This window comes from Falco cherrug, chromosome 9, assembly GCF_023634085.1.
Source record: "Falco cherrug isolate bFalChe1 chromosome 9, bFalChe1.pri, whole genome shotgun sequence".
Classification (NCBI taxonomy): Eukaryota; Metazoa; Chordata; class Aves; order Falconiformes; family Falconidae; genus Falco; species Falco cherrug.
In genome coordinates, this window is record NC_073705.1 from 38840690 (window position 1) to 38853935 (window position 13246).

The 13246-nt window shown below is 47.5% G+C and overlaps 1 protein-coding gene across 1 annotated transcript; it reads right to left on the reverse strand.

The window, feature by feature from the left end:
• Positions 1 to 100: 100 nt before the first annotated feature.
• Positions 101 to 2749, reverse strand: SRGN (serglycin). Its single transcript, XM_005433442.4, has 3 exons — positions 2592 to 2749; positions 614 to 761; positions 101 to 434 (listed from the first exon to the last, which is right to left on the reverse strand). The coding sequence occupies exons 1-3, from the start codon at positions 2680 to 2682 to the stop codon at positions 221 to 223; spliced, it is 453 nt and encodes a 150-aa protein (XP_005433499.1). The 5' UTR covers positions 2683 to 2749; the 3' UTR covers positions 101 to 220.
• Positions 2750 to 13246: the final 10497 nt, after the last annotated feature.

The window sequence follows — 13246 nt, forward strand, 5'->3', positions numbered from 1 at the left end:
CCACGCTCCCCGCGGTGGGATGGCCGCCCCACCTGCTGAAACCAAAGAGCGCGTTCGGCCCGAACAAAGATTTTTGGGGCGAGTAGAAGCAACAGAGATCTCAAGGCAAAGTTTTTTATTGATTTGGAGCTGCTGTAAAACCGCTCCGTGGCCGTTGCGCCGGGTGAGGCAGCGGGGCAGGGGCGCGGGGGGGCGGCACGGGGGGCCGATGCCTCCAACCCTACAGCAGCAAATCCTCCTCCGTCAGCTTCTGCTGCAGCTCGCTGCCTCGCGGGCCCGCTGGGAACACCGGCAGCTTCCTCGTGGAGACACTGTCACCGTCCCCGAGCCCCGACCCAGAGGCTGGCTCCGGTTCCCTCATGTCATCGGACCCAGAGCCGGACTCCGGCCCCGACAAAGGGAACATGTCCTGCAGGTCCTGGTATCGCGCCATCCTGAAACACAGAGCGGCAGCCCGTTTATTCCAAATGTATTACTTTGTTTGTTCTCTCTTAGCACACCGAAGCCTCATGTTGCCCTGTGCGGGTGAGCCGCGCTGTGGCAGGGCTGTCACGGCAGGGATACTGCGTGGTTTGGGTGCCAACATTCAGTGCGCGTTCTGTAACGAACTTACAGGGACATGTCTGCCATGGGAGGAAGGATCCTGTTGGCTCCACCGGTGGGCACGTAGAACCAGGGGCCCTCCTCCTCGATGCAGTTAGCAGACCAGGCGTCGGGGCGGCATCTCACCCTCTTGTACCGTGCCTTCTGCAGCGGAGCACCTGGTTGAATCAGCTGTGCGTTATTCACTGGGAACAGGACGTTATTCACCAGGACCTATTAACTTTATGAGCACCTAGTAAAGCTTAAAGGAGTGGAAGAAAGTCATTGGCGTCACCCTGACTTCTCAACTGCCTTAAGCTAAATTAACCCTGAAAACTTGTTTTAAATGGCTACTGATACCCTAAGTGACATCTTTGCTATCAGAGGCATCTGGTGCTTCTCACACATGGCACCAGGAAGTCCACAGGAATTAGAAATGGAAGCCCCATGGGAAACCAGTGCCTCACACCAATGTCACAGCAGGGCTCATCCCTGGCTCAAGGCATGGCACGTCCGTGGGAGACCTGTGGGCTCTGCCACCTGCAGCTGTCCCCAAAGCTGGTGGAGGTATCTCAAGATCTCCTGGGGACAAGCCACCCCATGGAGAGCTGTCTCCAGCGCCCTCCCTTCCTCTGTTGGCCTCAGCAAGGGTCAGAACCAGCTCCGCTTTGGCTTTGTGTGCCTCAGCACAGCCCCTCTGAGTCCAATGGGATGAGTTTTGGGGGGGAGGTCAGAAACCGAAGGTGTGCCAGGAGCCACCTGCCACAGGAGCAGATCTGGGGACTACGCAGGCTCTCAGAGCGTGTCACCGTAGCAAAGACAGTTCAGGCATCTAGACACGACTCGGGGTTTTGCACACCCACGGTTTCAGTGCTGGTGCCCCCCAGGTGCCTGATCAGAGCTGCCGCTGAAAAGCAGGTATTCAAAAAACACCAAAAGGACAAAATAATGATCATGTAGTAAAGATAAAACCAGTGGCGTTTTGTCCTTCCTCTTGGTCTCATGTAATTAATTTGTTCTGAAGCCTCCTGGCTCATTCTCTCCCTGATGGCATTTCATCTATTTTTTTTCTCAGTTGCTTGGGAATATCTTTCTGTAATTACACTTCTCTATTGGCCTATATATTTCCATAATGTACTAGATGACTTTCAGATACCTCCTACACTCTTCTATAAGAGAAAAAAGATCTCATGGGTATCATTTCCTGATTCTTTTTCAGCATATTCCTTTTTCATACATATTTTCTTCTCTTAGCATATTCTTAAGAAGGTTTTTAATAATAAGTGGCAAAAAAATAAACAACTGCAGCTGAATAATTTACAAATAAACAATGTACAAGAAGCAGGCCATAATCCCTCAAGATCAGCCTCCGAGTGGTAGATACATAACAAAAGCCCATCACTATCACAGCCTTGGGTTGGGGACAAATTATACTCTACTTGCCTGAAAAGCACTTCTCTCTTGCAAGAAACAAATCCACAGAGTAAGTAATCATGAATCAATGTTTTCTTTTAACTGTTTTAGTGCTGCGTGTTGCAATGTTCTACCAAAAAAACCGTTCAATTTCCTCATACTTACAACTAGTTTCCTTTCCTGTCCCCTCAAGAAAGTAGACCAACAGAAGTTATGACATGGGAACTGTTACATACTTCATCAGTAGCTACATAACTGAATAACAGTAGTAACTGGACCACTGTGAAAGGGCTGGTTAAAAATATATATATATTGAAATCTATGAATTGAAAAATGTACACACATACAGCCATGTATTTGATGAAGTATTTTTCTCAGAGGAGCTGGGAAAGGGACACAGAAATGCTCCACTTGCAGAAAGCAACTTTTCTTTTCACTCCCCTTCCAGAAAATGAAATGTTAGAAAAACAGGTTTTCTGAGTACATCTCATTACCCCTAGAAGAAGGTCAGTTTGAAAAATTTGGAGGCTGCCTACTTGGCCTACACCGCATAGCCCAGAAAGAGGATTACCAAGAGAACAACCACCCCGTTTTACCTTGTGCCGTGTATCCCACAAAGAGGATTAAACAAATAGCCAGGAAAATCCTCCCGTTACATCTGATAAGGAGCTGCATTTTGGCCGGCATCCCCCCGCTCGCCACCAGCCTTCACCACAGCTTCGCGCTTCAGAAATACGACGGGGCAAGGGGATCAACTTTTAGAAAAGGTTTCCAAAACCTCAAACCCAACCCATAACCTGCGTCACTACTTCCTGATTGACAGGGGTGAGACATGTACAGAAAAGCCCAGCACTCTGACCTCCCAGCCTTCATCACTCAAAAAAAAAAAAAAAAATCCCCACTGCCTTCATCTCCAGTTTTGCCTGAGGAGAAAAGCAAACCCAGGACCAAGCAGCCCGACTGAAGGTGTGTGCTGCCGGCAGCGCGTCGTCCAGGCGTGCATCCCACCCGGTGCCTGCCTGATGCTCAGAGGGCTCCAGGGCATTTGCTGTTTCCTCCAGAGAGAAAAAGCTGCTTTTCATGTCTCCGACTTTCAGGCTGCTGCATTTTTGCATTGGCACTGGCAGTGATTTTCCCTGCCTCGAGCCCTCAGTCCATCAGGAAGGTTGAGAACCAGTTGCTTGCAGTCAGTGCAAGTTTCACCAACTGGGAAATAATCTTTTTCCACAAAAGCAACTTGCCTCTGGAATCTCATGCCAGGGTTGTGTGTTCTTTTTCAAAGTGGGATCTCAAATATTCACGGTAGAAGTGAAAAAATATATTAATTTAGAGAACATATTCTGGTAGAAACGTGTCAGCTCTTTTCTGAAAGGGCACGGAGGATCCACTCAGCCAGATCAGCACCGTGTGGTGCGAGTGTCCCGGGGAGTGTGGCAAAGCATTCGGACAGCGTGTGGCTCTGGGAAGAGCCTGTCTGAAAGCCATGAAAGTCCTTACGTAGATAGACACATGGAAGCTGCCTTCCAGCTAGCTCATACCTTTTCTTGCCTTTCAGTTGTGATTAAGCCAGGCTTGAGTTCACTTAATAAATTACAAACAACAAGGTTATCGAAGCGGTGGAGGTTTTCCTTAGTCATACCATTAGCTGCTGGATTAACTGAGGCACCGACGTGCGGGCCTAACGTGCTGCCAGCACCTTTGGCAGTGCTGCAGCTGATAGTGTAAGTTCTCTGTAGTAAATCTATTTTTACGCAGTGGAAAGTCCATGGAGGCCGCCGGTGGGGATCTGGGCTGAGCGGTGACTTTCTGTGGGGCACGGTGCTCCACCAAACCCCCACAACTAGTGGAAGAGACCCCTGCAGCAGCTCCCCTTTCTGGGCTGGGATTTACCGACGGGCCGATGGACCCAGCTGCACGTTCAGCATCAGTGAGATTTATTATGAACCTCTGCACACAGAGTTTTTTTCTGGCACATAAAGAAAAGGCGCCTCAAACCTTTTGCAGGCACAGAAGGACTCACGTGCAGTGGTTATTCCTATCAGCCTCATTTCTGCTTTGTATTTTTAGCATCAACTCTTTTTTCTTTTGTTTTGTTTTTCAAGGTGACGCTCAGCATCAATAGGAAGCTGGGTGAATGCGTGTACGGAGGTGATCAGCTTCCACCTGCTGAGGGCTGCAGAAAACGTTCCGGCAATAACACCTCTCATTTTCCACGGGTCATGGTCACGCGCTGACCCCCTCCCACACCCATCCAGTGTGGGCAAACAACACCCCATGTGAGAAAGCACCCCTCCACTGGCTATTTCTGCCTTTCCCACCGGCCTGGGGCTCTTTCCAACCCAACACTGGAAGCCCTGTGGGATGCAGCTGGAGAGTTGCCCACCAGCAGGCATGGTCATGGGAGGCCAGGGATCCTGCAGGGGCAGGGGGAGCTGCTGGGGGTAGGTGGGAGCTGTAAACCCCCTGTATCTGGAGGGGGATCTCGCAGAGCCGAGTTATCTGTCTTGCATCATCAGCCAATGAGGGAACTTGTAGCGCTGGCAGTTTTGCCACACGGTTTTGTTATTTTCTTCTGTGTCAGCGGCACGCCTCAGGAAATGAGATTGCTTTACAATTGGTAACCATAGGAAGACCAAAGCAAATTTTCCACTCTCCCATCTCACGATGACCTGCGTAATGGGGGCCAGAAGCCTGCGGGGAGCATCAGCCTGGGCCCATCTCCTTCTGTCCTGCTGCGCTTTGCAGGTGCCTACACCCCACCATGCTGGGCAAGCAAAGAGCTTTCCACCTTCCCGCAGACATGGAAGTGATACTGGATAACTGGATCTGAAGCCATCTGGGATGTGCAAGTCTTAAGAATAAAGTGTGCCCTTTGTAGTGTCATGGGATGCCCAAGAAACACTGACTGTGCCATTATTTACTTCTCTATAAACCAGTCAGGACATAAAATGCAAATAATCAGCACAAATTTAAAAAGTCTCATCTTGAGCTAGAGGCCACAGATTGCTGAAAGTTAACACACTTTTTTTAAAACACAGAACAGCACACAAGCTATACGAAACTGGAACACTAACCTTGAAATGTGCTGTGGCGTGACTAACAGTTTAAAAGAAAGAAGGTTTTTTTAAGTCAAATATTTTCAATCCAAGAGGAGATTGGATACCTACCTAGGTCACCATACCTAGGTCAGCTACCTCAATTCTACATCCTGTAAACTGCAAGGAAGATTCAGAGGATAATACTCCTCTTGCATAGATCCTGTGTATACAGACTAGAAAGTTAAATGCCCCAACAGTATAATCCTGTAAAAAGAAGAAATAAATGAGGAGCAGGTATTTGAGAACGCAGCTCGCTCCTGCCTGGGGTATTTCTTACAACTACCACACTGAAGCGCTGCCGTTATTTTCAGATCACATGCAAATCTGATTAAGAGCTTTGCATTTTTCTAAGGCATTAATTGGGGGAGCAGTGGGCAGGTGGAGGGAGGGGGCTGCCTCAGCATTGTGCATCCAGCCCCTTGACCAGACACCGAGGACTCTTCAGTACGTGCCTGAAAAATCTGGGAGCAGCCCCTCCTAAACTATAACAAACACTTCAAAATCTAAAGTGATGAACTGCTCCTTAGTCGTAACTCTTGGGGCTATTTTATCTCCCACTTGGCTTCAGAAGTAACAACTGATTTAGTGACATCACTGCATGGGGACCACAACACAGGAATGCCGGGTGCGAGGGTATCCATCCTGCTGTTGAGGGCAGGGGATGTAGGGCAGAGAAAATTGCCCAGCGAGCCCACTTCAGTAACCCAGAGGGGCATCATGGGGGTGTTTCAGCCAATTCTTTGGTGGACACCAACCCCTGCACTGCTCTAGCCCAGATAAGTGCTGGCAGAGCAGCTCGGTCCAGAGGAGCAGTCCAGAGGAGTGGTCCAGAGGGGCAGTCTGATGTAGCCACATCAGGCCGCTCTGCTGCTTTTCCTTGCCAGGCAGTGCAGGTTTGCTTTGTAGCCTGTATTTCCTACAAGCAGCCAGCTGGACAGATGGGCTCCCGTGGGTGCACTGGCACCCACTGTGCTGGTGCTTATCAGCAAGGCAGGCAGACAAGGCGATACCCGTCCAGATGGGGGGGTCCTGATAAGAAAGTTTCTCATTCATAACTGCTCAGTAATCAGATAAGCCCTAACTGTTGCAAGGCCCCTCTGGCTCTCAGGGTCAGCTTTTCCCCTACTTCAGCCAGCAGGAACTCAGTCCTGGCTTTGGCAGGGATCCAGGATGATCCCTGCACCCCTTGAACACTCATCCCCAGCACTCATCCCCAACGGAGCAGCAAAGCCGGCAGCTGGCTGGAGCAGCCAGGGGTGCTGAAGCACTGGGCCCTGCTTGCGATGCTCAGCTCTTTATTTACTCTGCTGGGAAAGTGGAAATATGGCTTTCGTACAGGTCACTGCTCTGGGGAGCAGCCAGTACGAAAAAGGCCACATCTGTTACAAGCAGGGTGGGAAAAGGGGGTAAAAAGGGAATGATGGCAATAGATAAAAAAAGAGGTCAGACTGAGCAGAGGGGAGAGTGTCTGAACAGCAGCTGGGTTGAACACGATGAGCTTTTTTCTTGCCCATCCTGTCTTTTGGGAAGGCAGAACGGGTTTTTTTCCCCAACACTTGCTGGTGAGGTGGGACAAGACCTGTCAGACCTGGACATCCAATGGGCCCTGAGCACATTGATCCATCTCAGACAGTACCCACGAGCTGCCCCGTTAAACACCCCAGAATCACCCTGACTCCCCTCAGCAGCCTGCTCCCTTCCAGGCAGGCAGCCCAGCTAGATTTAAGGATGCTTTCTACCACCAGCTCACATTCAGCCAACGAACCTTTAGGGGCTGAAAGCAAAAATATATCCCTGCCTCCAAACAGCAAAGAGCTGGCAACCCCACGGAGGAGTTTTGGGTTGATCTGGGGGGATTTCTAAATCCAACCCTGAGCAAAGATGAATCCTTAACCTGGGTCACACCTGAACTCAGCACCTGGCCCCTGTATTCACCCGTGTACCCGGAGCATCATGGCATGTGTAGCAGGGCGGTACGTGGCATCCCTCAGCCTCTCGTGCCGCCGCCTCTTGCCTCCTAGAGCAGTATCTGGACCTGGGCCATGAAGATAAGATTCTGATCTTGCAAGAAATCATTAACGCCCACGTCCATTGGGTAGAAATCAGACATTTGCTACCATCTAGATCACACAGAAGAGCAACTCTTTGTTTTTTCCCATGATGAAGGTCAACAACAAGGAGAGATCTTTGCTGGAAAGCCGCAGCTGCATCAAGATTGAATGCAGCCACTGACTGACAGGAAGCTGCCAACGGCCTTTCCCCATCAGCGATCTCCCCTCTGCCAAAAACGTTAACCAAGCAACAGGCCTGTCCTTCAGGACAAAAGAAGCAGCTTTCCTTCATGTTGGGAGGTGCAATGCTTTCTGCTTCCATGCACCAAAGCCTGGCACAGCATACTGGCTGGCAAATGTGGGACTACAGTTTAAAATCAACAACTTGTTAAGACATGACACAGCAGCTGAGCTGCAGTTTCTGATTCAGGAGGCAATTTCAGTAGCCATCCTTCCATCTGTAAAACCTCATCCAAAAGCAGCACCATCCCCATGGTGGAAATGCCCAGCCCTCACTGGGGGCAGGACTTGCACAGTGGAGCAAGGGGGAAGGGAGTCCCTTTCATGCAGCTGTTCATTGAGAAAATGCCCCTAAAACCACAAGGAATTAACTAGGGAGAGAAGGATGGTGGGACAAAGATGTTTTAAAAGCAAAGCCTGCTGCCCTGTTCCTCTGCTGCTTCTCTGGGAGTGTCTTTTCATTGCAAACCAGTTGGTATTGATGCATACGTAGCTGGTTTGAGCTCAGTTACCTGGGTATGACACACAGCTGTTTTTCCAGAAGATGGTTTCTTCAGCACAGGACAACTTCACATGAGTAAGCTAGCTTCTCAGCAGCTTTTAGATGCTTTATGTCAACCCTGGGGCCTTCCCCCATCCGATCTCCACCCCAAGCAGCTCACCTTGCCTCCACTCTCTGCACAAGTGCAAAGCTACTTCTAAGCACAAGCACCACCAGGGCCACAGAAAAACTTCACACTGTGTGCGAGGAGAAAAGGCATCAGTGGATTTAGGAAGACGGAGAGGAATGGGAAGCACAGATGGTCCTGTGGAGGTCTGCCCTGAACCAGAACCACTTCTCCCATCCCATGTGTAAAGTGGAGCGGAGCTGGTGTTCAGAGCCCAGTTAACCAACCCTTTAATTACAGTCACAGTTTTGTGATCTTCACTGAGTTGTTGGGGAAAGAGGTGAAATTACATTTAGAGTAAAAGAGAACAGGGGGTTTGTAACTCCTATTGGCCAAAGGAGCTGGACATTTTTAAACTAGTTTTAAGCGTGTTTGTTTTAGAAGAAATATCCTTTTGTTTTTGAAATGTGACACACAGAAGAGAAAAATGAGGAAGGCATGAAAAGCAGGCCTGCCATGGGAGCCTCTCCCCAGCAGGACCGGCACACCCCAGCCCACCAAGCCCTTTCTGAAGCATCTGCTTCATGCTCTTGGGATGGACACTGCTGCAGCACAAAGCAACATGTTCCAAACTGGTGTCCCTCAGGTTCAGAAACAGCCTGCAGTGCAGACGAAGCTCTCTGCCCCTGGCAGCACAGGGGATTTCAAGATGGGTACATCCCTTTAGAAAACACAATTTGCATTCATTAGGAAAAAAAGCATTTTTTGCCTTTACCTACTTCAAAGAGATAGGCTCTGTAATAGCTCTTATTTTTTCATCTCTTTTAGTGCAGAAGAGGACTCAGACAGGGGTCAGCCAGCAGAGAAAGCCGAAGGCTGGGGCAAGATTCATCTCCTCTAACCTTTCTAGCAAACAGTGCAGCAGGGAGGCCAGGACAGGCTGACCAGGGAGGTAAGACTCATAAGACCTTGCATTTGTAATACCTTGAGCCTTTATGGTGTAGAGAGTGAAGTATGTCTTTCCATGAGCTCTATGTAATGCTGGCAGCTTGGTGGCATAAGAGAATATTAAGGCAAAGCACACGAAAAAGTTAAAAAGGATTTGCAAGTTATTTGCCACAAGTTCCAGATGTGGACAAGCAGGATGGATAGCAGCGTGTGGCACTCATAAGCCCTCAGTGTCCGCACACAAACCCTTGGTAAGTATTTGGTGTTCAGAGTATACTTCACTGGCAGGAGATTACGGGTATTCTTTATTGTCCCCTCCTTGCCTGCAGACCACATGCTGCCAATTGGATCCAGCATCACCATTTCTGTCTCCTTGTCTGTACCGGACATGGCTTCTGGGGTGTCACTACCTCCATTATTTAAAAGTTCTGCCTTTCTAGTGGAAGGAGGCTCTGTGCCCACTTGACTGCATCCTCTTGTGAATTGCTGTGAAATGGCTCTGGTGTTCGCTGAACCCACAGGCTATCCAGAAATGGGCTGCAGGAGAGCAGGAGGGACTTAATAGCCAACACTCCAAGTGGTTTGAGACCCCACCTGTGAACCACTTGCTTTTGTGTCCCTCCAAGACATACAGCATACAGGAAATCATCGTGTTAGTTTCTTCTTCTTTTGCCCCATGCATTTCACCTGTGGATCTCAGAGTAGCTCTCTGACGCAAGTGCTTGTACTCTTACAGCATTCAGTGACTAACGCCAGCTCACTCCATTACATGCCCATCGTGACCTTTCCTGCAATCACTCATCCAGTTCCTCTTTGTTTCAGCAGAAAATTGCATTAAAAACCTCAGTGAAATCCTTGAATCCTTGTTCAATTCCAACTAGTAAGTCTTTTTTATAGCAACAATGAGCACGTAAAAAGACCAAGTATTTTGTGCGTACCGAAGGCCAAAACCTCAAGCACTAAACATTCAAAACATGGCTAAAACCACTCACATTATTAAAGTCCTTGGTGTTAAGCCACCACATTATCAATCACTTTGCCCTAAACAAATGTTTGATACCACAGACAATTCCCATTCTGAAAAGAAGCAATGCGTTTGCAAAACACGTTTAGCATCCCAGCAGTCCGAGAGTCTCTCTGGCACACCATCCAGATCTTCAGCTGTAAAGACACAGTCGTACAATGGTTTTGGAAAAAAGGCAGCCAGGCAAGTAGTCTTGTCAGGAAATCTCTGTTTGTACGCCTACCCATGACACAGAAGAGCTAGAAACCACCAGCCAAACTGCAACACTAAAAAGTGCTAGCAGGCACTTTACACAGAGTTCCTGGGAAGTATGCAAAAGCAGTTTTCAAAGCAAATTTTAAACCTGCATTAATAATTTGTGGTGAACTCTGAAGCAGTCAAAGATGTTGCAATTGAGGAGGAAAGAAAGTTGACAAATGCTTCACACCACAACTTTACACACTTGATTTTAACGTAACAGTCTTTAGTTCTGTAACTTCAAGACTGCAGAAGGGTTGGCCTCATCAGCTGCCAGCCTAGCTAAGTCCTCCTTCACAGAACTAATTCTGGGCATCTTACAGTGAAAAGTTCCACAGAAAACACCTAGGTAACACCAACTGTCTCAGTTTTTTTAAAAAGACTCACACAAGTAAAGCTCATCTTCATTCTCAGCATGGAGCGAAAACACCAAACGAACCCAAGACGAGTAAAGCCACGCATTAACGAGATCAGCCTTGTTCCTCATCGTCTGATGCTGAGCTTGATCAAGCTCCCACAGTATTTCTGGATGTGGAAGCACAGCAGCAATCAAACCCTGTGAGTGCTGCACTGATACACTGACGCATCTCTGTTTTGCAGATAGAGAAGGAAACCACTCACATTGCCAGGACCACATGAGCCTATGCCGGGGCAGGACCAAAACTCCCAACAGAGGAGCCTTTGGGCAGGTGAACAGAGCGAACCAGCCCGGGAACCTTTTGGTTTTGCCACACCAAGGCAGCAAAAGCCACCAGCTGCTCCCTTTGCAACACAGGGGACCTGTTTTCCTGCTGCAAAAGGGAAGCGAGGGCTCACTTCTGCCTGCTTCCCCCCGTATTTCAGCTAGCTTAAAGAGGGGAGAACGGAAAAGGACATGGCTGTCACCTCTTGCTGCTCTCCTTCAGCCCGGTTCCCTCAAGGGGAAAAAAAAAAAAAAAAAAGAGCCTCCTTTGATGGGTTTGCAGGGAGAGACACAGAACAGACGCTGGGAGAGACACAGAACAGACGCTGGTTTCTTTCCTGTAATATTTAAGCACAGCACAACCTTCCTGATCGACCTGTTTTATAACACATACCATGTCTCTAGCCAGCATGAGAATTAAGAGCACTTCCATTAAAACAGAACTGTGGGTTTAATCAAACCAAATTACTTCTCATTAGTATTATGCACTCCTTGAAGAAGTATGCTGAGGTTATAGCCTCCCAGTTCAGACCTCACTCTCAATATGAATCTTGCACAAACATGAGCTTCTTGTAAACCTCTCTGGTTTATGCTGGGTAAGGAGAAACAACTAGTAGAACAGAAAGGAGGTTTCAGTTGTAAGATTCTGTTGCCGTACAAATAGGAAAAGAAATGCAGGTTAAACGGAGTTCACAGGAACCTAATCTTTTATTAATCTTTGAAAAAAATGCCTGACCTCACACACACTTTACAGTTAAAACTCAACATTCCTGAAGGCAGCTTTGCTGCTTAATCCAACAAGCTCCCTGCCTCCTTTTAACTAAATATACACTCTTACTTAACTTAATTCTCTCAAATAATTGAACAAACAGGAATTATTCAAAACATTTCCTTAAAAAGACATGCCTTAAAAGAACCACAGTGTTGTGTGTTGTGCTGAGCATCTGGCACAATACCATCTCCAGTAATAAAATATACCTAGCTGGTGACAGTCTTGAATGTTTACTATAGAAGATGAAGAATTGTCATCATTGGTTTCTGTAACTCCATATGCATTTATATTAAACGCATTTACACTGTACTGCATGGTTTTTAAGAAAAGCTGCAAAGCTGAAGTGTTCTGGGTATCTTCAGAGGAGAGAGATTTCCAAATCACAGCACCAACCGCACAGCTGTATTGAAAAAGTTCTGATCCCTCTTTATTTCTAGGCCTTCGTGACTATGGGCTCACTCCTACCTGTCTGCTGAGCTCTCAACAGGATTTTGGTGAATTCGGAACATTCCTCTGCACACAACTGCTGGTTAAGAGAGACACATCGCCCTGCACTTCACGTGGCTTTGCCTACCCTGCAGGTAACTTTTGACACTTGCCTCAGACCAGTAGTTGAAGGATATGACAGGAAAAAGAAGAGAAAAAATTATTTTGCATGCTGGTATAGGCCACAATCTACCTTTCCCCAAATTACAAGTAAACTGAAGTTTGATGAACTAATCCTTGCTTTTAAAAATTTGCTCAAAGGCTCTCAGTGGTGGAATATTGATGTACAAAAGAAAAAAAAACCCAACCCCAAACACATATTCTTCTACTTGAATATGAAGCTAAAAGCTAACAGGAAAAACCCTCTAACTTTCAAATCACAACTTTGTGGTAAAAGTGCATGCTAGCTTTAATTGAAATCATAGACAAAAATAACGTGCAATACAGCCCACTGAGAACCGTTTCACTGAGAAACTCTGGGTCGCCCTAACTTCAGGCCACAGGAAGAACTGAACTGAAAGATCTGACAGCATAAAATAAACTCCTAAAGGCTGACTAGCCAGTTTAGTAAAACAGGAACACCACACACACACGTGCACCTACTCTCTTATTCTGCATGCATGCAGGGAGCTGGTCTAGTTTTGAGTTTTGCTGTCTCTCATTTCTAGGACCCATTTGTTGGCCTATTTGTTTGCGGTTAGTCTTCTGCAGAGAATCCTGCAAGCTAGAGATTTTTACCACATGTTTGAGATGTACATACACTTTTGCTTGCACATGCTTCCCCTCACACCCTTCAAGCTAACGTCATTTTTTCCCCCCCTTGTTTTCTTGTACTTTCCAGAAGAACGCAGTTGTGTTGACTATACTCCTTCAGTGCTTTCTATTGCTATTCTTCCCACAAACTTGACAGTGGCAAGGCTGCTGGTGCACAGAAAGGCACACTATGTGCGCCCCATCACCTTGCCACTTCACTTTCCCCATATCCCCTGGCATCTCTGACCATAACCTCTTAATATATGGTTGGACAATGTGCTCAACCTATATTTTATCTAAAACGGGTCCTGGTTCATAATCCTTCTATGGACACCAGAAATACAGAGACAAC

Bases quoted from the DNA above. Each gene is read 5' to 3' on its own strand.
- SRGN (XM_005433442.4), bottom strand. From the start codon at position 2,682: ATGCCGGCCAAAATGCAGCTCCTTATCAGATGTAACGGGAGGATTTTC. The intron at 762-2,591 runs GTAAAACGGGGT...TGATTCAACCAG, and splicing joins TGTGGGATACACGGCACAAG to GTGCTCCGCTGCAGAAGGCA. The intron at 435-613 runs GTAAGTTCGTTA...TCTGTGTTTCAG, and splicing joins CCCATGGCAGACATGTCCCT to GATGGCGCGATACCAGGACC.